Source organism: Pavona decussata, unplaced genomic scaffold (assembly GCF_977016875.1).
Source record: "Pavona decussata unplaced genomic scaffold, jaPavDecu1.1 SCAFFOLD_254, whole genome shotgun sequence".
Classification (NCBI taxonomy): domain Eukaryota; kingdom Metazoa; phylum Cnidaria; class Anthozoa; order Scleractinia; family Agariciidae; genus Pavona; species Pavona decussata.
In genome coordinates this window covers 5,270,576-5,295,423 of record NW_028145657.1, presented here as the reverse complement: position 1 = coordinate 5,295,423, position 24,848 = coordinate 5,270,576, and the positions used below count along the sequence as shown (strand labels likewise).

Sequence of the window (24,848 nt, the reverse complement as noted above, 5' to 3'; positions counted from 1 at the left end):
GGAAGTATGACTTAAGTTTTTTCCGTGCCGTTGTGGGTTCCGACACGTAACTTGACAAACAATTCTCGCAAAATATCACAGTAAAATCTAACAGCCAATTTATGGAAAACGTAAAGTAGGATTTGAAGCTAGGTCAGAGAAGTTTGTCATTGTTTTTTACTACTCTGGCACAATTATGATGTTCCGTCTGTTTAAGTGCTGCCTGCCAAATTTGTGCTAAAAGTGCATGGCAAAAACATGTGACAATTTAGATCTTACTTTGCTCACGAATAACTTTTTTTTCTTATCTTATTTTCCCAAGCAACAGGCGTCCTAGTTTTAAGAACATCTTCATTTTAATGAAAGGCGTTTAGCTGTTGTTGTATTCCTTCATTATGATTTCATGTGCTTTTGTTGACACGCTTTTTGATACCTGCTTTGACGCCATTATCTTATCTGGAATAATTGGTATTTCCTTCAATTTAATGCTTTATAAATTATACATTATTACAGTAATGGTTTCCTTCGTTAACACTAATTCTACAACGACAAAGCCAATTTTCAGGTCATAAATATTAGCAATCGAGTCCGGTAGAAGTTGTAATATTGAGAATCCAAAATGTACTGATATTTTCCCTGTTTCTATTTTGCTCGACGCAGGAAAGAAATTTTGAAAATACTTTCCTTTCCCCATTGCAACATATAATTTTCTAAAAATACCGTTTCTTCGAGTTCGTCTTTAAGATTTAAATTGCCATAATTCTTAAACAAGAGGTGGAGTACTCAAATGGCTCTCTTTTCATTGGTTTTTAAAAGGCAGGAAAATTGGCGTATAAAATTGACTGAAATATTTTTTAGTACAATTTTCATGATATAATTTTAATGATAATTTTCAAAAATATGTGGTGGTAATAACAAACAGCAAGTCTATCAAATGTTGCATTTTGTCTTAACAACCCACACTACTGGTATCAGTTGATCGTATCAAGAGATGACGGAATCAGCCTTTGGGAAGTGTTGTTTCCCAGATCTTCAACGTTAGGCGAAAATTATAATGAAAACCATAGGCGATAATAATGACCAGTCTTCCCAAGAGAAAGTGTAACTTTCTGAACTTTAAAGTTGAAAAGTTTTTCAATAAGCCACAAAATCAGTGTATTCTACTCATTTCTTTAGTTTTTCTCGGCGAATAACGTTAGAAATAATTTTCTGAATTTTCTGTGTTATTGACAGTGCATAAGCGAGAAATTACCTTGCGTTAATTGGGCATTTTATGAGTTGACAAGCTACAACGAAGGAAACAAAGCGAAGATTACAAACTTCATCTTGTTAAAGGAAGTACAGCACGCTGCGATAGATTGAGATTACGTTTTAATTTTATCACCATCTTTAGTTTTCTCATGTGAAAACGGAAATCAGGAAAAAGGCAAGCTCGAGGCGGGTGTTGATCTCACGTCACGTGGTTGACTCGTGCACTGCAGCGCGTGCATAAAAGCGCGGGAAATAGCGTCTATTTCACTTCATTAACTGACTTCCAGACGAATCGGTTACACCACGGGAAAAGCTTAAAGGTTAGAAACATAGCTGATTTGAATCTGTTAAATTACCTTTAAGGTAGCAGGTCAGCTGCAACTTAAGTTGTAAAAATATACAAGATTCTTCTGTAAGCAAAGCCAAATTGTGTTTTTGTGCGCGGGATTAAATCATATCAAACAGAAAAGTTTCTTTATTCATTTTCGATAGATAGACTATTTGACACCTTTCCATAAAATTTCAGTTTAACGTAGAGAGAATTTTAGCTAAAACGCAAACAAAGAAAATAAAATATTTTTGAGATAACCTGACGAAAAACATTTTGGCTATGCTTACATTTTACACCATCATTTGAAAATCGAAGTCTTATCCTCATGCAGAAGTGTGTTTTAACTTGTGGTTTTTCAGTTGAACATTTAAAAACGTTAAAAAATATTCAAGTAATGGTTTCCAGTTTTCCTTTTCATCTGTTCGTTTATTATACGTCTTCTGAGTTAATTAAACTAAATTATCTTCAGTTAAAAGAAATGGGAATATTTCTTACCTTTTGTTTCTGTAATTTGAAATCACTCGGGTAAAACAAACTCAATTTAGGGAGTTTCCATTCACTGAGTTTCAGTCCATCTTTTTGAGCGCATTTGAATACAGCTGTGTTAAAAATCAATGAGTTACCTATTTGCTTCTAAAAAAGCCGTGTTCTCAAATATATCAAAAAATTTTCGAATAAATCTAGTGTCCTAGTATTTGATGAAGTATGAAGATCTATGAAGTATAAAAATCATGAAAAACGAAAACAGGATTACTCTGTGTTGGCGACTCCGGCTTTACTTTAGTTTTCTTAACGTATCAAAGCTCGAGCGCGCCTGTCACTACCACACATGCGTAGATCCCACGAGGGAGAGCGTCCGATCTTTTTGCCATCACGCGCTCAGTTCTGTATTTTTTCTTATTGTGAAGTGCTGAGCCTCGCTAAATCAATTTTTCTTGTGTATACAAGTGCTGTGCTGTTGGTTTTGACTTGTTTTGTGTTGTGTGTGTGTGTGTGCTGTTTTATCGCTGTGTTGTGTTGTGTTGTTCTGTTGTTGTACTGTGTTACGATCGATGTGTTGTTTCGCATTTTGCGGTTTAATGTTTTGTGCTGCCGTTTTGCTGTAAACATGTCTTGTCGTGCCCCATGTTTTTTTAGTGTTGTTGGGTTGTACTGTTTTCAATAAAATTATTTTTTCGACAGGTTGTTCCCCTAGCATTCTCTCGTTTGAAGGTATAGAATTGACGACGATCATGTAAAATTAGCCGGTTAAATGTTCGCGACTTCCAGTGATTTGCGTACAAAAACTAAAAAAAGTGTATATGGTCCATGGTCCCTCCATACCGCTGAAAAAGTTAACTTCAATCAGTTTTAAATGAGAAAATCACAGACGTGTCTCTTTATAATTGTTTAAAAGGTAGAAAATAAAAGGGCATTATATTCACATTTTTTAGAATTGCGGATTAATTTTCGCAAACGCTTAACGGTGTCTAAAAATAGAGAAAATATACACTTGCGATAAAAAAGCAACCGAAATATGTTAACGTTTCTTAGAAATTCTTGTTTAAGAAATTATCTTCTTTGTTTTGAAGGCTTAAAGAAGGTTTTAGATTCATTCACAATGGTTTCCAAAACAGTATGTTTCTCACTGGCCATTCTAGCTGTTATTTTAATGACGGCGACCGCGAAACCAACAAGCGACGATGAAATAGGTAGGTAACTAAATAATAAAACAATCTCAGTACAAAGAAAAGTTTCATCGTAGAAAAAATTTTTGAGATGCGTGTGGTTGTTAAAATGAATTATTCGTCCACTGGTTCCGTGTGTACTGCTCAAGGGGTTTACAAATTCACTGTTGTGTGCTCCCGTTCTCCGTAAACTTCGAATATGGCCATTTGATGTTGTTGTTTTACGAAAGACGGCAACAAAATGTACAAAATTCATAACGCACGTTCAGAGTGATTTTTTTATTTCGTTAAATCTTGTTTTGTGGCGTTTACGTTGACATCGCCGCCTTAGATGGAGGGAGATTTAGCAACGACGACAGCGAAGACAGTTAAAACGTCACTAGTAAAACGAATTCGCGTTTTCTCAAACGTCGTCGCGATAATTCCAACTCCCTTTAAATGTCAAATATAGGTGAAAGAGAAAGAAAAATTCGTTGTCGTGTATTCACGTCCTTCCATAAAACGTGCCATCAGGAAATTTCACGTCCTAGTCGTGCAGTGACGGCAAATAAACGTACCAAAAAGTGTAATGCACGTGCAGGGTTATTGTTTTGGTAATTAAGCCTACGTAAGCCTATTGTGTTTTTGACGTTCTCGTTGCCCTAGCCGTTGTCGTTGCTAAAGCTTCCTCTTGACTGAAGAGGAGAAAGAGGAGGAAATCGAAAGAAGCAGTTTTGTTCCCGCATTTTCCGTCTTGGCACACACACGGAGTCGTCATTACAATCTTGCTACAATACGGACAAATATGAAATCCACAAAATTTACAGAAGTCCTGAAAAACGTAAGCTTTTCGTTTATTTTTTTCCAGAGTACAGCGCCCATTACCCAGATGATACTATAGCAGCTGATAGTAAGTGACGACCGTTTTCTATTTGCTTTACCATTTTGCTCTCTCAGTGACTAAAGGACCCAACACACCCACGAGACATTCAGTAAAAACCGTTGAGTTATGAATTCTAAAGCTAGAAATCCTAAATCTTGAATTTGATCGCCAGCGAAAATCGCAAGCGATTTTCCACCGACACCGATTGATGCGGACACACTTGGCGATTTTTTTCGCCGATCGCGGCGATGTGGCAGTTTTGAATGTCATGTGATAAAATCGCCCAACCTGATGGGTTGGCTTTACTGACGATTCGCAGCAATAAACGTAGAAAATCGCGGGAACGAGCACGCTTGGCGGATGCCGGCGAATTTAATCGCCGATATCTGACATGCCAGATATCGGCGATTTTATACCCGAAATCGGCGAAAATCGCAATCGCTGCACCGGGCACACCTGGCGGTTTTCGCCGATCGCGGCTATCGGCTTATAAAATCGCCAGGTACATGTGTCGCTAGCTTTATGAACTGTTGATACAACCAAACATTTGTTTCTACTCCTCAAGTGTGGCAGCACCACGGTTTCGTTAGAATCTTACTCTCTATAGATGTATGATTCAAATGAAATTTACCAGCATTGACTGCGGGGTAGTTGCTGTTGCTGTTGTTGGTTGTTAAAATGTTGTTTAGCTTTGTCATACAACGTTGGAAAAAATTGGACTTAAATATGTTAGAGCGGTTTTCAAGTGAGTGTCGTAAAACCAAAACCAAAGTAATGACAAACAGATGTAAACAACGCAACAAGCCAATCAGAATTCGAAGCAAATACATGTGACTGGAGCCAAGGGCGGGAAAACGCGTGCGGCGAAAACACGATTGGTTTTGGTTTGGATTCCCATTGGTTCAGAAAGTAGCGCGAGTTTTGTTAACCTATCACAGAGCGTAGTAATGCAAAACCATAGCAAACGCGAAATTACTTTCGACACTCATTTGAAAACCGCTCTAATAGACCTAATACTATACTAATTCTGAAGTTATTCATGTTTCTTAACAGATCCAAAAATTCCACCAAAGCTAAGAATGAACCGACATGGCAAGCGAGGGTGAGTCAGGAAATAATCTTATTATTTACACTTCTCAGATTCATTAACAACTCATGAACAAAGTCAAAGAACTCGCTACCGCGGGCGAAGGAGGTTTGGGAATGTAATCTTTTAAAATTTGGTGAACCGTTTTACTTTCAATTTTACCAAGAATTATTATTGTTTTGAGAAGTAATATTTCAAATACGAGAAACACTATTCTAAGAATGTTTCACCCGATTTCCAAACACCTCGAAGTTAGTCTAAAAAAAAAAATGCGCCTTGTTTTCTTCCCCGTGTTTGGAAAACGGATGAAACACTATGGCTATTTTCAAGGAATGTGGCAAAAACGATGCACATTAAAGAAAATGCCGGAAAGTGGCGATCGTAGAGGGATTTGATTTAAACTCACGCTCCATAAGAAGAGCCGCTAAAACAGGTGCCCGAAACCAATAAAAATAGAAAAGTACCAAACCCCAAAAGTTTCCAGTAGTATATTTCGAACAAACGCCCGGCTCTAAAACGTTTATTCTCAGCTTTCAAATTCTCTATCTCACGGTAATCGCCCAATTAGAAGGTTAAAAATAATTTAATTCAGAACTGAATCATTTCCGATTGTCTGACTTCCTCCAGCGCGGTTATAGCCTCTATTCTTTCGCGGCTGATCTAAAAGAGAGTTTTCGCGCAGGTTAGCGCGATTATCGAAATTCAACAACGACAACAACTACAATAATCTTTGCTTCCTTAAATGGGTTGTATCATGGGGCGTTTGGTATTTCTTTTGTTAAAAATGATGAACTAAGACCTTCAATCAGCTGCCAAATAATTCTAGAATGACGAGAAAAAAGAGTTAACTCAATTCTTGAAAGGAACAACTGTGATCTGTTCTAGTGCATTTTGGAAACAAAAATCCGAGAATTTGAAAAAACATTAGCCTAACGTTTAAACAAATTTCAATCCATACCAGCCTACTCTGTCTCTGGTCAGAGGCACTAATCGACAGTTTTATTGCACTGGGGTGATAATTCATAACAAACTTGACAATTACTTAGTTGTTTCTACTGACAGACAAACATTTTTCGGTTTTGAAATGACAGCAAATTTGCGTGATACTCCCCCTTTGATTTTTACCTATTTACAATTGGACTGGCTCGCAGATAGCTAGTGCTAGTCTTGGCGGCCGGGCCTGTCAATATGTTCATTCAGTGACGCGGAAGGCGGGATAAAATTGTCTTGCCAACCCTTGCATGTATGTCTCTTTATCTTCAATAGAGACGTGCAAGCATGGCAAAGCATGCAGTTATCAAGAAGGGATGGAACCATGAAAGTACTACATGCAGTATATTTCGTTAACTCATATGAACAAATGTAAACCAATACTTGTGTCCTTTTAGATTTGTGAATGGACAAGACAACTATGAAGAACCAGGTATGAACAATAAAGTGGAACCAGATGAGTATGCTTGTGCATGGCTCAGATCTTTTACTCAAACAAAAAAGGAGCTCTTAAAATGATTGGTTTGTTGTGCACCTATAACTGTTAACCCTTTTCCGCCGAGTTTTTAAGCCACTGGAGGGTAAGGCTGGGAATAAGCGGAGCATTCAAACATAGCTGAAATATTAATTTGGGCAAATGTGTCACTTTGTTTAAAGAGTCCATTAAAATGGTCAAAAGGCCCCATTGCGAGCAAGTGATTTCTGTAAATCCACCCGCTCCTCTCCCCCCATCGGCGAAACATTGATAAGTGCATGGGATATTTCAACAAGAAAGGCAAGAAGACAAAATGGGAAGTAAGCGTAAAACATCAGTAATCCTTGGGCGAATGTTTCTTTCTTTTTCTCCCTACGTTAAAGTCGTTTGTCTCTAGCTTGTTTCAATCTTTCATTTCATTTTCGGCCTCTCATGTCAAGTACGAAGTCCACTAGTTACCCAGAACGTTTAAGAAAGTTATGGCCTACATCTGGGTGGAGTCATAGCTTCCCGAAGCATGAACCGGGATTCCAAAGATCAGGGAAACTTGAAACAGCTCAATATTTCCAGTAGGATGGCAATTCAAGGATACAACGAAATAGCTAGCTGTATGGAGTACGCTTGCACGAGCGAGGATGATCCTCTCTTGGCTTGCAATATACAGGAAAGCAGGCATCGCTTTATTGTTGTATCTCATTAAATTTATTAGTTTTATCGTGTTTCTTGGAACCGAATTGGCCCCTGATATTTCATGTCTTTGAATGGTTTCAGAGTACGTCATGTATGACACGAGAGGCAAGCTCCTGGAGGATCGTAAGTTACTCTGATATAAAAATAAAAATATAAGTATTTTGTAATCTAGTTTAAACTTGGAACACTACAAACGGCTGAGAGATTTATCATGAATCTGAACTTAAACTAACTGATTTGCCCAAGGTTAAGTCTTTGCGTAAAGGAATCACGTGTAAGAAATTTAACAACTGTAGCGGTAAAACAGCAAAAGGTTCATAAAATGGTTGCAATACCACTCTTTTCTTGCTTAAGGAGTGGGGATGGTACAGTGGTATCAACAGAACAGTGGTTTACAGGTGTTGAGAGCGCTTGATATATCACTGGCCAAGAATATTGGGCATTAGTAACTAGAAGCCCTGTCTTTTCCACGCGGCTCTACTAGTAAACCTGGGTCCCCTGTTTGTTTCTCTCCTGTGGGTTCAGGCCGTTTATGCCTCAAAATTGTTATTTTCATTTTAGTAAAAATGATGCGCTGTCAGTTGAAATTTTAACACGAAGAAAAGCAAACACGACTTACAGTTGCTATTTGTTCTTTTTCCTAATTAGTCACTTCTAATATAGTGCACCTTTTCACAAACACATAAAATCCCCTCCCGCCCAAATGCACTATCAATATATTGTTTTTTCTTATTTAGATCCTCAACGACTGCGTATGAATCGTCACGGGAAATAAGCAAAAGAGTGAGAAGTAAGTTGACAAACCATTTTCAGAGATCCACTCCAATTTTGACAAAATTTTAGGGGGGTGGAGAGGTGGAGGACGAGGGGGGGGGGGAGGGCAGTTGAAAACAGCGAAAAGCGGTTTGGCACACGAAATAGAAAAACTCTCAAAGAAAACCTCCGATTTGAAGTAAATGTTGAGAGGAAATAATCGTCTAATATTGCAGACATAGAGAACTTTAAATAGGCCTGGATCATTGTTTCACTCTGCGCTTGTTTGGACAGAATGTAATTGCTGTTGACGAGGCAAAATTCTCGCAGTACGATTGATTTCATTGCCATATATATCTACAGATCAACTGTGGAACCTCCCTTCATTTAATTCTTTTTTAAGTAAAAAAGTGTTGCAAGTGGCGGAGAAACCCCTCAATCAAAACCACCCGCATAAATAACATAAAATCTTGGTGAGAATCAACTTACAGTGTTGCTACGTTTATTTTCTTGAAGGATTTCCGGTTTGACTGAGGCTATTGAAGATCTAGTCCAACACATACGGAAAATGGACACTTCAAGTATATATATATAAAAAGATTTATTGCAATATTACAAAGAAATTTGATACAAAAGAAATGTAGATAATAATCACTTTAGGTTTCAGAAATTAAAGTTTCGGTTATATGCTCTAGAATAAAGTCATTTAATTACCTGTAAGAGTCAGCTCTCGTATTTATTCTTATTAAAAAACTATCGATCACACCCTACATCAGAGAAGGTAACTCGTCCACTCCATTATATGCGCGTATTAAGAGTTTAGGAGAAAACTGAACTTTCCGCAATTTCAATTGTCTTCAGATTTTATCATCTCTGAAATGTTACTATTTTACATTCAATGATTTTATTCTGGTTGAATGTCTAGACACCTAAATTTCATTCGAATAGAAACCAAGTCAATCAAACAAAGTTGAAGGAAAGAAGAAATTCGGAAACCTCTAAATCTATTAAAAGCAGTTTAGTTGCTTTTGCTGTTTGAAGGAAATTGCCCTTTTTTTGCTCATAAGTGACAAGAGAGGTGATCCTCTCTGTCCTATTGCTGTTCGTTGCCTACCCACACAATTGTGCGAGCACCTTTAATTCCCTTCACTTTTCCACTCATTTCCCGACGCTCTGCGTCCACAATGACAACCGTGTCCTCGCCTGTCGCAGGCGTTGCTAGGTAACGAGCGTCAGGGCCGCAGCCAATCACGATAGGACGCTGAGTGTGGACCCAGTCTTCCTCTAGCGGTTTGCCGACAGTCGAGATAAACTTCAGTGTCTTAATACCTCCTTGATCCACATGAAGAACAATGATTGCCGAGCGGTCTTTAGACGTCACGTATACGTCATAGCCTGCGTCACGTGGGTAAAAAGTGAGTTGGCTAAGTAGCAGGTTTGACTCGATATCTTGGAACGAGAAAATCTGGCCTGTCGGGTCGATGTACTGGGTTAAAATAGCGTAATAATTCAATGTTATGACGAAACGACCGTCGGGGGACGCAAATGAAGAACCAAAGTTAAGTTCACTCATTGCTTCAATTTGGTTTCTCTTTAAATCTACCACCAACTGCCCTCTAGTATCACGATCTTCGTTTGTATAGCACTGTACAAACGCGAGGCTGTAAGCTTGAGACAGAGCTAAGCCAAACGTTCCATAACACTGGTGCTCACTGAAGTTATAAAATTTGGAGTACTGCTTTGTAGCCAGGTCTACCTCGTGGAGGCCAGGCTGCATAATATGAGTGACGTAACCATACTTCGGTTGGAGTTCGCAATTCTCCGCTGCGAAGAAGCCGTGCACGGGCCGTGGATTGTCATCCTTCATTTGCGCTTTGATTGAAGTGTGCGGGATCATTTTACTGGCTTCGTTTATGACGGACAGCGTTCCATTGTCGTCTTCATCCTCAGTAAGAATTTCGAGGGAACTATCTTCCCAACACAGGACCCACACGGCATCCAAGGACCTTTGAAATAAGTGGAGAGTAATATTATGACTACAATAAGGCTTGATTTGAAACAACTGCGGACTTATAATGTTTGGCTTTTATGACGCTATCACTAGTCCAAGGGACTACTCGCTATAGTTTAGCCAGATTCCGACAGTGTTCGATCACATTAAGTTACTCTTTCCCCAGATCCTGCGGAGATCTACTTTCCCCCATAGTCATAGATTGCGCAAAAATACTTCTTTATTAGGAGGCGCCATCCTAAATAAATCATACGCGGATTTATGCCTTTGCCTCTGTTTACGTTAGCGCTTTTTTTCTTGTAATAAAAGACCACGCGAAAGATTACTCGGCCCAGTTTCTAAATAAGCGTTACGTTGACAACATGCCATATATTATGTCGTAAACTGTTTCTTTAAACATAAGCTTTCTTCAAATGTCTCACTCACACTTTCGATGAAGAACTGTTTAAGAGATTAGAATTTCTCACCTGAAATATTTCAGCTGGTAGGGGTAATCATCCGTTGCTACTTCTTGGACAAACGTTTGTGCCGCAATATCCAACACTAATACTCTTTGACCCAAGAAGTCTGCCACGTATATGTATTTGAAATTGACACTGACAGCCCCACCCCAGTTACAAGCTCTCTGTCGACCGCTTGTGCAAATGGCCGATGCGGTACCATTTATGACATCATTAGCTTGGATATGATTAACAGTAGATGAAGTTTCAGGATTGATGACGTACAAACCATCGTTTCCAAACACGTAAAACATGTTACCTCCTCGAACAGCTATAAAAAAGAGACAAATAAGGTTTGCTACGCAAATAGTTTGCTATGAATTTAACAGCGTACAGCGTTTTTGTCTATTGTACAATACAATACAATACAATACAACACAATACAATGCATTCTCTTTAAACACGATAAAAGTTAAAGATGTTGCTTGTGGGAGTAGTTAGATATTTGGGTGTATCAGCCCACTTTTCAAAAAATGATAAAAAATCCCATACAAATCCTTATAAATCCAATATTTTTTCTAAACCCCATAAACCACACATTATCTCACCCCAATAACTACATAAAATACTATTTCAACAATGAACTCAAAAAACATAAATCCTCGGTTTTCAAAACTCCTGCAACGGAGACGCTAAATTTTTATCCTCGGTTTTTCAAAACTCCTGCAACGGAGACGCTAAATTTTTATCCTCGGTTTTTCAAAACTCCTGCAACGGAGACGCTAAATTTTTATCCTCGGTTTTTCAAAACTCCTGCAACGGAGACGCTAAATTTAGGTTTTTCATAAATGACACCAAACTCACAAACAATCATCGATTAAATCCAACCAACTCATCAATCGCTGATTTGAATGATGAAGAAAAAAACCGGTCATAACCGGTTTCGAAAAATTATGTAATCTAATTTATATGAACAACCAATTTGATCACAATGATAAAACATATTTTATTCATCCAACATTTGAAAATTACGGAGCCTCAGTTGATGGTTATATAATCAATCGAAAAAGATTAGAACCTAGAAAAGGATATTTGTCTGAGAATGGCTATTATATAATTTCTCCGGGACGTAACAATACATGCCCCGCTCATCGATTCGTCTATGAGGCCGTAAATCAGACACATATTTCTCCTGGATTGCAAATAAATCACATTGATTCCAATCGCCAGAACAATTCAATTGTAAATTTGCAATTGGTTACAGCCTCTGAAAATATGAAACACATGCACAAAGCCAGAAAAGAATTTTTGAACAGCTCATACTCTGAAGAAGAATTGCAAACAGTCAATAGATTAATGGAATTTCCACCAATGGAAGACAATGATTGCGAGTTTACACGCACAGAAAATAAAATAATCGATAAGATGTATTACAGAATGTGTAACGATTTGGATGACATTAATTTTCCACTTTACAATGATTAATCATCAATGAATACAAGGGTTGTTTGGCTATGTTTTTAACTCGATGATGGTTGATGTATTTTTGGAGGGTAATTTGGACATGAATTTGAAAACCAAAATGGCTTAAAGACAAAACGAGTACCGAAGGGTGTCCGAAATGAGTGGAACAAAAAAATTAGACAACGCAAACATGAATTTTTCAGCTGGTGAAAATTCATCAACACAAATTCCAGCAACAAAGACTTTTATTCATAATGAAAAAACATATCATATTCATCCAATTTACACAAACTATTGTACCTCAGAAGATGGATACATCATTAATCGCAAGAGATTGAATCCAAGAAAGGGAAGATTACGATTTGATGGTTATTTGGAAACAACTGTTTACAATCAAAATGGTAAAAAAATATACCAAGCCCACCGGTTCATCTGGGAAGCTGTTAACCAAAAAATAATTTCAGAAGATTATCAAATACACCATATCAATAATGATAAACAAGACAATTCGATTGAAAATTTGGCGCTTGTGACTAGACAACAAAACATGATATACAAAGGAAATGAATGCAAAGGAATGAAATACAAATCAACACAAAATGTTGAAATAAAATGTGATGTATTTTATTATCATCCAGTTTATACGAACTATGGAGCCAACAAATTTGGTCAAATATTTAATAAAAAAACCAAAAGATGTTCAATTGGATGTATACATACTTCTGGTTATATGGCAACCAGATTATCACAAATTGGATTACCTTGTAAACAATATTTTATTCATCGACTTGTCTTTGAATGCATCAAAGGTGAAATTCCTGATGGAATGCAAATAAACCATATCGACTCAAATAGACAAAATAATTTAATAGAAAATCTTGAATTAATGACTCGTTCAGAAAATGCTAAACACGCTCATGAAGCCAAGAAATACAAAACAAAGATTGAAATCACATCTGATAAGCCCATTGAATCAATCAAAATGGAAATTAAATTGGAGAAATCAGACGACGAGTTTACAGAAGATGAGAAACAAAAAATTGATAAAAAATACAATGCAATAATCAATAAAATCAAAAATGGTAACTTTCCATTTAAAAAACAACTTCAAGAACATTTACCAAACATTGAATTTTGGTAAATATTGTGTAAACATTTCCTGAGTATGCTCAAATGAGTGTATTCAGGGCATGTCCCACAATAAAGTAACACGAAAATGGATCCGTCCAGGTGGTCCACAAACTGCTAATCCTGGAATGACTGGTCAATTGGGTGGCCAGACATTAAGCAAAACCCCAAACGCACCTTTTGAAAACAATATGACATATATATATAATATGGATAAAAATAATCTATCCAAATTAACGAAAAATCAATTAATTGAATTATTAATCGCTAAACAAAAACCGGTTCCAATGCCGAGAACCAAAAAAGTGAAACCAATACCCTATCCACGAAAATCTGTCAAACAAATGGTAAAAGAGTACGAGAATACAATCATCAAGCCGCCAATGCAATTTAGAGATGGACCTCAACCTATGCCGAGAAACAACATAATTCCACCTCCAATTCAATTTGCTGATAAACCCAAAGCAGCACCAAGAATGAAGAAAATGGCTCCAGTTCCAACACAAAGAACTCAAATCACAGAAGTTGCAAGAGCATTCAAGGGATATAACAAATCTTATGAAGTTGGAATTAAAAATGAAACAGATCCTTTGATTCAAATGAGTTCAACCAGATTAGCGATAGCTCATTTTATGAAACAATTATTAACTCAAATGAAAGGAATTAAATTTATTGAAACTTTGACAATTTATTTTGAACAACAAAAAGGAAACCAAACTGTCTCCAGAATTGGATATTTTAATAGTAAACCAAAAACAATAACTAATGCCAATGATTTTCAAGAATCTTTGGATGTTAATGTTGAACAAATTATGAATGATATTCACAAATGGATTAGTGAAGGTTCAGCTTGGATAATTAAATCAATCAATGGACATTACATTAATATTATCAAATATGAGCCTCTTACTGGAAGTTCTTACATCAAACTTCCAACTGAATTACAAAATAGTAAACATGGATTAATCAATCTACAGAATATAGACAATGAATGCTTTCGTTGGTGTCACGTTAGACATTTGAATCCACGAGAAAATAATCCACAACGAATCAAAAAAACTGACAAAGCATTTGTCAAAAAATTGGATTATCAAGGAATTGAATTCCCTGTTTCAGTCAAACATTATAACAAAGTTGAAACACAAAACAATATTAACATCAACGTATTCGGTTATGAAAACAAACAAACTTATCCAATTTATGTATCCAAAGAAAAGTTTGAGAATGTGATGAATCTATTGCTAATCTCAGAAGATGAAAATAAACATTACTGTCTTATCAAAGATTTTAATCGATTTATGCACCACAAAACCAAATCACATCAAAGAAAACATTTTTGTATGCATTGTTTGCAATGTTTTTCATCAGAACGAGTTTTAACAAAGCACAAGGAAGTATGTATTGAAATCAATGGTGTACAATCAATCAAAATGCCCGAAGTTGGTTCCAAAATAGAATTCAAAAATTTTAATAAACAAATGCAAGCGCCATTCGTGATATACGCAGATTTTGAAGCAATCACTGAACCAATTCATGGTTGTAATCAATCTAACCAACAATCTTTTACTGAAGCTTATCAAAAACACACTGATTGTGGTTATGGATACAAAGTTGTTTGCTGCTATGATGACAAATATTCCAAACCAATAAAATATTATCGTGGAGAAAAAGCTGTTTACAAATTTATGCAAGCAATGCTTGATGAAGTCAAATATTGCAGACAAACTATTAAATACAAATTCAATAAACCATTAGTTATGTCTCCAGAAGATGAATCCAATTTTCGGAAAGCAACATCTTGCCACATTTGTTGCAAACAATTCACAAAAAATGATAGACGTGTCAGAGACCATTGCCATATTACTGGAAAATTCCGTGGCTCAGCCCATAATCAATGTAACAGGGATTTTACAATAACTAACAAAATCCCTGTAATATTTCATAATTTGAAAGGATATGATAGTCATTTTATAATGCAAGAAATTGGTAAAATTATTGAGACCAATACTTATGTGGATAGAAAAGGTGAAACCAGACAACACAAAATTAATGTAATCCCAAATAACATGGAGAAATACATGGCCTTCATGTTGGGTTATAATTTAGTATTTATCGACAGTCTTCAGTTTATGAATCAATCATTGGCAAATCTTGTAAAGAATCTACCAGAAGATGCCTTCAAATATACCAGTGAAGTTTTCAAAGGTCGTAAATTACAATTAATGAAACAAAAAGGAGTTTATCCGTATGATTATATGAGTAATTTTGATAAATTCAATGATACTCAATTACCAACCAAAGATGAATTTTACAGTCAAATGAATAATACACATATTACTGATGAAGAATACAGTCATGCACAAAATGTTTGGAATACATTTCAATTGAAAACCATGGGCGAATACCATGATTTATATCTCAAATCTGATGTATTATTGCTGGCTGATGTTTTTGAAAATTTCAGGAAAACATGTTTGGAATACTATAGATTGGATCCTTGTCATTATTTCACATCTCCAGGATTGAGTTGGGATGCAATGTTGAAAATGACTGAAGTCAAACTTGAATTAATCACGGATATTGATATGTATCAATTTGTTGAAAAGGGCATGCGTGGAGGAATCAGTTACATAGCCAATAGATACGGCAAAGCTAACAACAAATACATGCAAAATTGGAATCCAAATGAACCCAGTAAACATATCATGTATTTGGATGCAAACAATCTATATGGATGGGCTATGTCACAACATCTTCCAACTGGGAATTTCAAATGGTTGAATAAACAGCAAATAAAAAACATTAATTGGAAAACGATTCCCAAAGATAATAAGACTGGATATTTATTGGAAGTTGATTTGGAATATCCTCATGAATTACATGACCTGCATAATGATTATCCATGTGGCGCTGAACAAATCAAAGTGGCACCAAATATGCTGTCAGATTATTGCCAAAGAATTGCAGAAAAATTTGGAATAACAAGTGGACAAGTCAAAAAACTGATTCCAACATTGGCAAACAAATCAAAATATGTATTACATTATCGTAATCTGCAATTGTATCGTGAATTGGGTTTGAAATTGAAGAAAATCTATCGTGTTCTATCATTTGACCAATCACCTTGGTTGAAAACATACATTGATTTCAATACACATCAAAGAACTAATGCAAAGAACGCTTTTGAGAAAGATTTCTTCAAACTGATGAACAATAGTGTCTTTGGGAAAACAATGGAGAATATCAGAAAACGGGAAGACATTAAACTGGTGACTAATGAGAAACAATTATTGAAAATGACTTCCAAACCAACATTCATCAATAGCAAAATCTTTAATGAAAACTTGGTTGCAGTCCATAAAATAAAGGAATCGTTGACACTCAACAGACCAGCCTATGTTGGTATGTGTATCCTTGATTTGAGCAAAACATTGATGTACGATTTCCATTACAATTTCATTAAAAAGAAGTATGGTTCAAAAGCTAAGTTACTGTTTACGGATACAGACAGTTTGACATATGAAATTGAAGCCGAAGATGTGTATCAAGATTTTTGGAATAAAAAAGAAATGTTTGATAACTCGGATTATCCATCAAATCATCAATTTTATGACTCCACAAACAAGAAAGTTATTGGAAAATTCAAAGATGAAGCCGCTGGTGTACCCATTACTGAATTTGTGGGATTGAGATCCAAAATGTATTCATATATCAAAGATAACAACAATGGTGGAAAAACAGCCAAAGGAATCAAAAAGAATGTCATCAAAAATGATATTCAACATTTTGATTACAAAGATGTGTTGTTCAATGAGAAACAATTATTTCACCAAATGAAAACAATCAGAAGTAACCATCATGAACTTGGTAGTTACACCATCAACAAGACATCGTTGTCATGTTTTGATGATAAACGATACTTGTATCCTGATGGAATACACTCATTGGCCTATGGTCATTATGCTATCCAATGATAGTATCAACTTGTGATCAAAACATTGCGACAAAAACTTGTGACAAAACTTGGTTTTTATTTGTTTTTTGATAAATATTTGATTTGAACACTTTGTCTCATCTTTTGTGATGAGATATTTAATTTTAATGTTTTTGGAGAAAATTTGGTTTCAATATCTTTACAATTATTTGGTTTGTTTTTTGTCAAATATTTGATTTCGAGACTTTGTATCATCTTTTGTGGTTTCAATATTTTGGAAAACATTTTTGTGTAATTATATTATATACTATATTTATACAAAAATGAAATCCATTTTGAAAAAACCAAAAGATGTTTCCAAGCAGGTGGAATCATCTCTGTGCCAATTCCTGCATTGCAAAGATGAATGTGAATTTTGTGGATATCATGATGAATCCAAAGTTGAGAAACAACCATCAATGCCTGATTGTTGTGGATCACAGAATTTGAAAAACATGGAATGTCAATTAACGTGTGTTGCTTGTGGACAGGTTGTTGGTGAAGATTACAAAACAGAATATATCAATTTTCATGCCAATTTGTTCAAAATATACAAGAAAACAGTGTATAATAGAAAATACCATTTGTCGCATACATTAGATCGAATTATTTTGAAAAACAAAATTGAAATCAGTTGTTCAACCAATTTCAAAATTCATAAAATATTCGTTGAAATAAACAAAATACTGCCACAAATCAATGGTAAAAGAAAGAGAATAATCAGTTTGAAATATCTTTTGCATAGAATATTGCAATTTATGAAAATTGATTCTTTCCAAATTGAGTTGACAAAATCCAAAAAAACAATGAAATTATACAATGTTTATTGGGATAAAATTATGGACATTATTGGCCCCCAAATCATGCACATTATTAATCAAACATAAGTGAATATCTGATATTTTTTATCATATTTGTCACCCCATTTATCGACAATCGGCGAATTATCCAAAATGAAATCATCATTTTGAGTAAGCTTGTTTGTCAAATCATCTCTATCAAAATGTCCATTTCTCATTATTTCTTTTATTTCATTTAATAAATGTCCGTAAGTTTGAAAAGCATATTGGCATTGATAAAGTTTGATTTCAACTTTTTTATGCTTCATATAAGCTTGAATTATGACAGACACCGATGATATTGCCAATAATGAAGCTCCACTGGTTGCAACCGATGATGCAATACCACCAGTTGCAAATACAATGGATGAAATATTACCAGCGAATTCCCATTTCTTGAATCTTTTGTATGCACTTTTGTACATCCACATCTTTTTGTGATATGACATGTAATAAGCTTTCAATTCATCTATTTCTTCTGTTGATAATCGATTTGAAATATGATTGAAATCAATTATTAATTTCTTCTTTTGCATATATTATATGGTTATCTTATTTTTGATGCAATAATAGAGACCAGTTATTTGACCCAAAAACATGCATTTTTTCATCCAAGGATATGTTTTTTTCTCATTAATGGTGTACATGTATCCTTTGTCACGATGATATCTGTTGTAAAATTGGCCATAAGCATCATGTAATATTCCATGTGATCTGATATATGGTTGCCAACCAAATAATCGATGGAGAATAGCTGTTAACCATCCATCTCCAGGCCCAATTAATCCGATTCCATCATGAATTAACTCTTTGTAAACTTCATCAGGTAAACCTGTGTTGTAATGTTTTTCATACAAATATGTGAATATTACGATACTTTTTATCATGCATTCCTGTCTGGGTAATATTGGAAGACTCAATTTACGGTGAAAATCTATCATCGATGTTCGAATGTGTTCTTGCAATTCTGACAATTCTTTCATTATACAATTTGATTACAATATTTTTATAAAATAAAGTAACGGAGTCCACGACCTAGTGGACATTATTGTCAGGTAATTGTATCCTAATATATTCAACAAAATACTTCATTGTCCAATCAGATGGATGATTGTTGAAGTAGCAATAATAGTTTTCAAATGACACATCAAAGAAGAATTCCAATTGATCAAATGATGATGACACCAAATCGGATTTGGAATGATGATATCTGTCATTTCTCCTGATATATGTGTTTGTCACAATAATCTCTTGCAATGTATTGATTCCTTTAATGTCATCTTTACTCAATAATTTTATCCATTTGTAATTTGTTTTTGGTATTGTACCACTTTTTCTTCCTATTCTCATTGCAACTTGATTGTTGAGAAACGTTACAGCTTCCTGAGCTTGTTGAGCTTTAAACTGAGCCAGAGCTTGTTGTATTTGTGTTTCAATATATGGTTTGATGATGTCTTCATTGTTGTTAATTAATTGTTGGAGTGAAATTGCATGATTTGAATTAACTCCATCTTTTATCACCAAATGTCTGTTTTCTGTATCCAAATGACCATCATCATTCAGATGTATTGGTTCTCTATATTTGAATCCATCTGGTAAGTTGTCATAAGTTACTGTGTATTCTATTTTATCTCCATTTTCATCAAGAATATGGTTTCCATTTTCATCTTCAACGTATGGCATATCTATTATATATATAATGTTGATAATTCAAATTGATATTTACCTTGAAAATTACTCACTACACGTCGTCCATCATTTTTATCAATAATGACAGCCATTTCTATACTATGTAATTTTGCATTAGTTGTCATACTATTAATTCCTGATTTGATTGACATTGAAAAAGTATGATGTGCACCCCCTTGTCGCGTCACAATGGATACTGCAGCATTTGTTACTGTTGAAGTTGTTGAAATAACAATTCTTTTTAATCTTATTTGTTTATAAACAATCATATTTGTCCCCACAAAATTTTTAAAAAAACCAAATTTTATTTCACCTTCAATTGTATAATGACATTCAGAATTAACCAACACACGTCTATTAATTGCATCTTGATCAAGTAATGCATCACCAACATTTATGATACGATTATTGTTTACATTAACTATTTTATTAAAATTTGTATGATATCTTTCAAAATAATCAGAGTATAATATTTTCAATTCAAAAGTTCCATTAACAGCAGTTCCTGCTCCAATTTTATCCAATATTGACATAGAATCAATACTGACAAATTTTCTTGATTTAGGCAAAGCGAATGTATTGCTTCCACTTATTATGTTTTCAATTCTGTGGTATGTGTCAGTGTTGGTTGTTTCACCTTGTTTTTTCCCATTTATCAAAATTTGTGCATTTGCAACTTGTTGATTGCTTTGGAAAACAACGGAGTATAGATTGAAAAAGTTATTTCCATCAGCAGTGATTTGAAAATTATTTGTTGGATTTGTTCTTTGGAAAACACCACTGGCAATAGTTCCAGTGTATTTCGTTTTGAATAAGTTGGTAAAATAACCCAAATTCATTGCTTCAGAATCAAATATCGGATTTAATAAACCAGAAATAATCTTATTATTCATATCCATATTGACTTTCATCTCCATATCTCCATTTTTATATTCAAACATGACATTGTCCAAGCCATCATACACTCCTGGATAAACGCTATCTGACCAATCTTTGACACCGTAAACAACCAGATGACATTGTACTGGAGTCGCTGTAGCTGTTCCATGCATCGTCAAATAGATGTAATTTGGAGTTTGTTTGCTGTTGTTATTGAATTGAACCAATAGCTTGCTATAAGCAGTGAAATCACGCTGTACAGCTTTGTGGATGTATGCTTCAGAAGCAGTACATGATAATTGAATATTAGTCATTTCTGGTGGGTAGAATTCAAACACAATTGTGTATGTTCCAATAGCAAGAGTATAAATATTGAAACCTATCCTTGATCTGTAATCATTACTTCCACTGTCTTTAATCAATGTGATATCATAAGCTTTTTTATTCTGATGTGGGGATTGATTGAAAGCAGCTATTCCATACACTGTGATATTATATTCTGAACTGCTTTCATCGGTATCTGTAAGATATTTGAATTCATTTGTTTTATGGCTGCTGACAAGATGACTTTGCTCCAATTTGTCATCAAAATATTTTTTGGTAGTAGCATCATTATCATCAGTTGGTTGAGCCATATCTTTGATTTGTTTATTATTCATATCAAGGTTTCCAGTCATTGCAACACTTCCATCTTTTTTCAAATATACACTCAAATCACTTCCAACAGATGGTATTTTACTGATTTCATTATCCACATATGCTTTAGTGGAAGCATCATTGGGATCGGAAGGATTTCCAAGAACGATTATTTTATGACCTCTCATATCTAATTCACCACCAAGAGCATTGGGTGTTAACCTGTTGAGAAAGTTATGATCAACGTAGTGTTTATTAACAGCATCGTTATCATCAGTTGGTTGAGCCATATCTTTGATTTTATGATTGTCCATATCGAGGTCACTATTGGAGACTTTTTGTAAATATTTAGTATCACAGAAACCTAAATTAACAACATCATATGTATTTTGTATATTGGCTCCAAGATTAGTAATTTGTTGATTACCCATATCCAGATTTCCAGTCATTTCAACAGTGCCATCTTTTTTCAAATATGTAGACAAATCAGGTGATGGTATTTTTTTAATCTCATCATCGACATATTTTTTATTCGCCGCTTGATCGTTATTATCGGGTTTTAAAACACTAATATCAAAAAATGTTTTCCGTCCAGTAATATGTTGTTCTGTTGATGTAACCATTATTTCACTTTTAGCTCGTCCTCCATGGCCATCAAAGTTTTTCAAATCTGGTATATTAAGATGAATGTTTTCATAAGACTGATGCTCAGTCAATAATCGAACATCATTGGAGCTGCCAGCACCGTCTGGCGTGTCTTGTAGATAAATACTATTGGTATGAACACTTCCACTGTTGCTGTAAATTACTGCTTTATTAGCTCGCACATCACCAGGAGCATTATCCAACAATTGTATTTGGCTCTTTGTGACAACATCATTGGGATCAGCTCCTTGTTTAACATTAACAAGTTTTTTGTTTTGTATATCATAATTTCCATTTGGGGTTAATTTAAACCCTATTCCTTGAGGCCCAGCGGCTCCTTGAAGAGGAACCGTTGTGAAAGAAGACGATGAACTATGTTCGTTGAATATTCCCATTTATATCATTTGGTTATATTGTTCCATAAAAATTCCTGTTAATTCTCTTCATGGGCTTATCAACATATAGAAATGAAAATGGCTCTTTGGTTGCTTTAATGTATTTATCCTTTTCGACACCCAACTCACGGGATATCAGACCTCTTTCATTGCTGCTAGGAAAGTCATAGACACAGAAATGAGAGCAATTGAGTCGAATATCTTTTGGTGTTTTGTAGAACGATTGGCTCAGATAAATAACAGAGCAGTTTTTGTGTCTGCCACGAATGAAATAATCAATCAATGGTTTCTGGTTTTTTTCACAAATAAAGTCATCAAATATTACTATCTTCTGGGCATCTTCATCCTTCAATTTCTCTACTGGAATTATATCATCATTGCTACAAACAAGGACATTATACCCGACACTATTTGATATATCAGTCAATGTTTGTAGCATATCCTTGTATTTTTGTTGCTCCAAATTTTTGGCATACAAATGTATTCTATCATAATACAAAAGTGGTTTCATCAGCATATGGTACAATAAATTTGTCTTTCCAGATCCTGAATTACCACATATTAACATCCGAAACGTGTCACTTGGCATGTAACCATACAATCTTTTGAAATTAGTGTTTTTATCATGTCTGTCATAGTTTGGGATTTCCATGTATATCAATACATTATATAAGTTAAAAAAAGTTAATATAAGTTAATAATATAATGGATCTACAAAGATTAAAACAACTATCTGAAGCCAAGATTAAGGCTGGAACAATAACTAAACAAGTTAGAGATACATTGAAGGAGTACAAGCATGATAAACAAGATTTACAACAAGGTTTATCAGAAACGTTCAAACCAATTATTAAAGCTCAAGAGGAAACAAAACAAACAATTGATGAAAAACAAGACAAACTGATTGAACAATTGGAGAAAAACCAAAAAGCGTTGACTTCAGGTTTGGAAGACATTGCTATGTTAACTTATCAACCAGAAACAAAACCACCAGAAGCAAAGCTACCAATTGGCTATAAACCATTAATGATGTCACCTGATGTTGAATCAAATTTGGATGCTGGTTTTGATATTGATGAAATCCAAAAATTGATGCAATACGATCTTGCACCTCCGAGTTCTGTTCTCCAAGCTTCTATGCAAGGAGATATTGACATCAAGGATTACGATGCTAATATTAGCAAAATGTTGAACATTACGAAATCGCGCCCATTGAAACACGTCGCTCGTAAAATGCAAATGAGCTTCCTTTTGGACGTCAATCACAGCAGTCTTTTGTGTATGGTATTGTTAAAGTGACAATTCGCGGAACGCGTCTATTCATTGAAACACAATAGAAAAATAACGCAACACAAAAGAACGAAAGGCGAAGTTTATCAGCAGAAGTTGCGTGACTAAACTAAACTAAATAAAAAATTGCCCTGCGCTATCAAGGAAGCGATGATTTTTAGGTTATTCGATGACAAACGACAGTTCCCAATAAGAATGGGCATTATGTATGCTATCATTGCGATAAAAAGGGAGGAAAACAGATAAACACTGTCTCCAGTGAATTGAAAGTAATTTGCATAATCGAGCGGCACGGCGGAATCAAGCAAATGTAATTTTTAATCAACGAAGCGTGTTTTTACGGCACTATACTGCGATTCCAAGCAAAAATTTTGATTTAAAGGATACCAAATCAACCACAGTCGATGTTAGAACTTTATACGTTCCTTTCAAAGGGCGCTGCTACCGTTTCCTTACGTAAACTCCTTCTTCTTGTGCAAACAAATAAACGAACACTCTTGAGGATTCATGCTGCGAGACAAAAAATACCGCTACCAGCGGCACGCTTTGTAATGCTCGCAAAGCATCATGGTACCCCACTTTTATCGGGCGACGTGTTTCAATGGGCGCGATTTCGTAATGAAAACTTGGAACAAAGAAGGGTCCTTTATCCAAGGGCCAAGGAAAGACCAAGAATAAAGACAAAATTGATAAAATAGATGAAGATATAAAATTATTGCAAAAATACAGAGGGCGCATTAAAATAATCCCAGAAGGAATGAAAACCATCAAAAAAGGTTCTGGTTATACTCAACCAAAGAGAAATGCATACAAAATATCATCTTCTGGGAAATATGGTGGACTGATGATTGATATTCCAAAATTAATGGGACAACTCAGACTTGTGGCAACAAAAGATAAACGCAAAGTTATGGACAAAAAGGTTGATTTCGATACAATCGATTTATTGACCAAGAGATTTAATTCAAAGAAGAAATACAGTGATATTGCCAAAATGGTATTTGATGAATTGAACCAACTCAGTGAGATTCCAATCCATAAATCCAGCAAAAAATTCAAGAAATTGGGCTCTGGTGTTGTTTATTTCAATGATGCTAATGATTTGATTGACAGAATGGAATTGCTTGGTGGATCCATTTTGGCTGGCAATAATGGAGTCAAAGAGGAATTTTCACAAATAGCCCATAAATTGAATCAACTTGGCTTGATAAACAACAAACAACTCATTGATTTATTGCAACAATATATAATTCGCTAGGTCGCATAATCAGTTACATAATTAATTATATAACTGAAGTATATATGCAAGAAAGGGCGATACATATTTCATCTGTTAACCGACAAAAAATAGGTCGAAGTCGGCCTGAAGACTTT

The 24,848-nt window shown here is 35.1% G+C and overlaps 1 protein-coding gene and 1 long non-coding RNA gene across 4 annotated transcripts in view; one reads left to right on the top strand and one right to left on the bottom strand.

The window, feature by feature from the left end:
- The first annotated feature begins 1,427 nt into the window (after positions 1 to 1,427).
- On the top strand, positions 1,428 to 8,805 carry LOC146456755 (uncharacterized). Of its 2 annotated transcripts, XR_014858823.1 has the most exons (8): positions 1,428 to 1,550; positions 3,133 to 3,252; positions 4,076 to 4,117; positions 5,144 to 5,192; positions 6,566 to 6,600; positions 7,414 to 7,455; positions 8,070 to 8,122; positions 8,602 to 8,805. It is a non-coding gene; the product is annotated as an uncharacterized LOC146456755 (long non-coding RNA). The 2 variants fall into 2 exon arrangements; XR_014858824.1 differs by lacking the exon at positions 4,076 to 4,117.
- The window catches only part of LOC146456754 (follistatin-related protein 5-like), a 29,952-nt gene continuing 13,771 nt past the window's right edge, over positions 8,668 to 24,848 (bottom strand). For both annotated transcript variants that reach the window (XM_085093166.1, XM_085093167.1), the window contains exons 6-7: positions 10,564 to 10,867; positions 8,668 to 10,091 (exon numbers count right to left, since the gene is read on the bottom strand). In XM_085093166.1, coding sequence (XP_084949292.1) covers positions 9,179 to 10,091; positions 10,564 to 10,867 — 1,217 coding nt within the window. In that variant the 3' untranslated portion in view covers positions 8,668 to 9,178. The remainder of the gene's footprint in view (positions 10,092 to 10,563; positions 10,868 to 24,848) is intronic.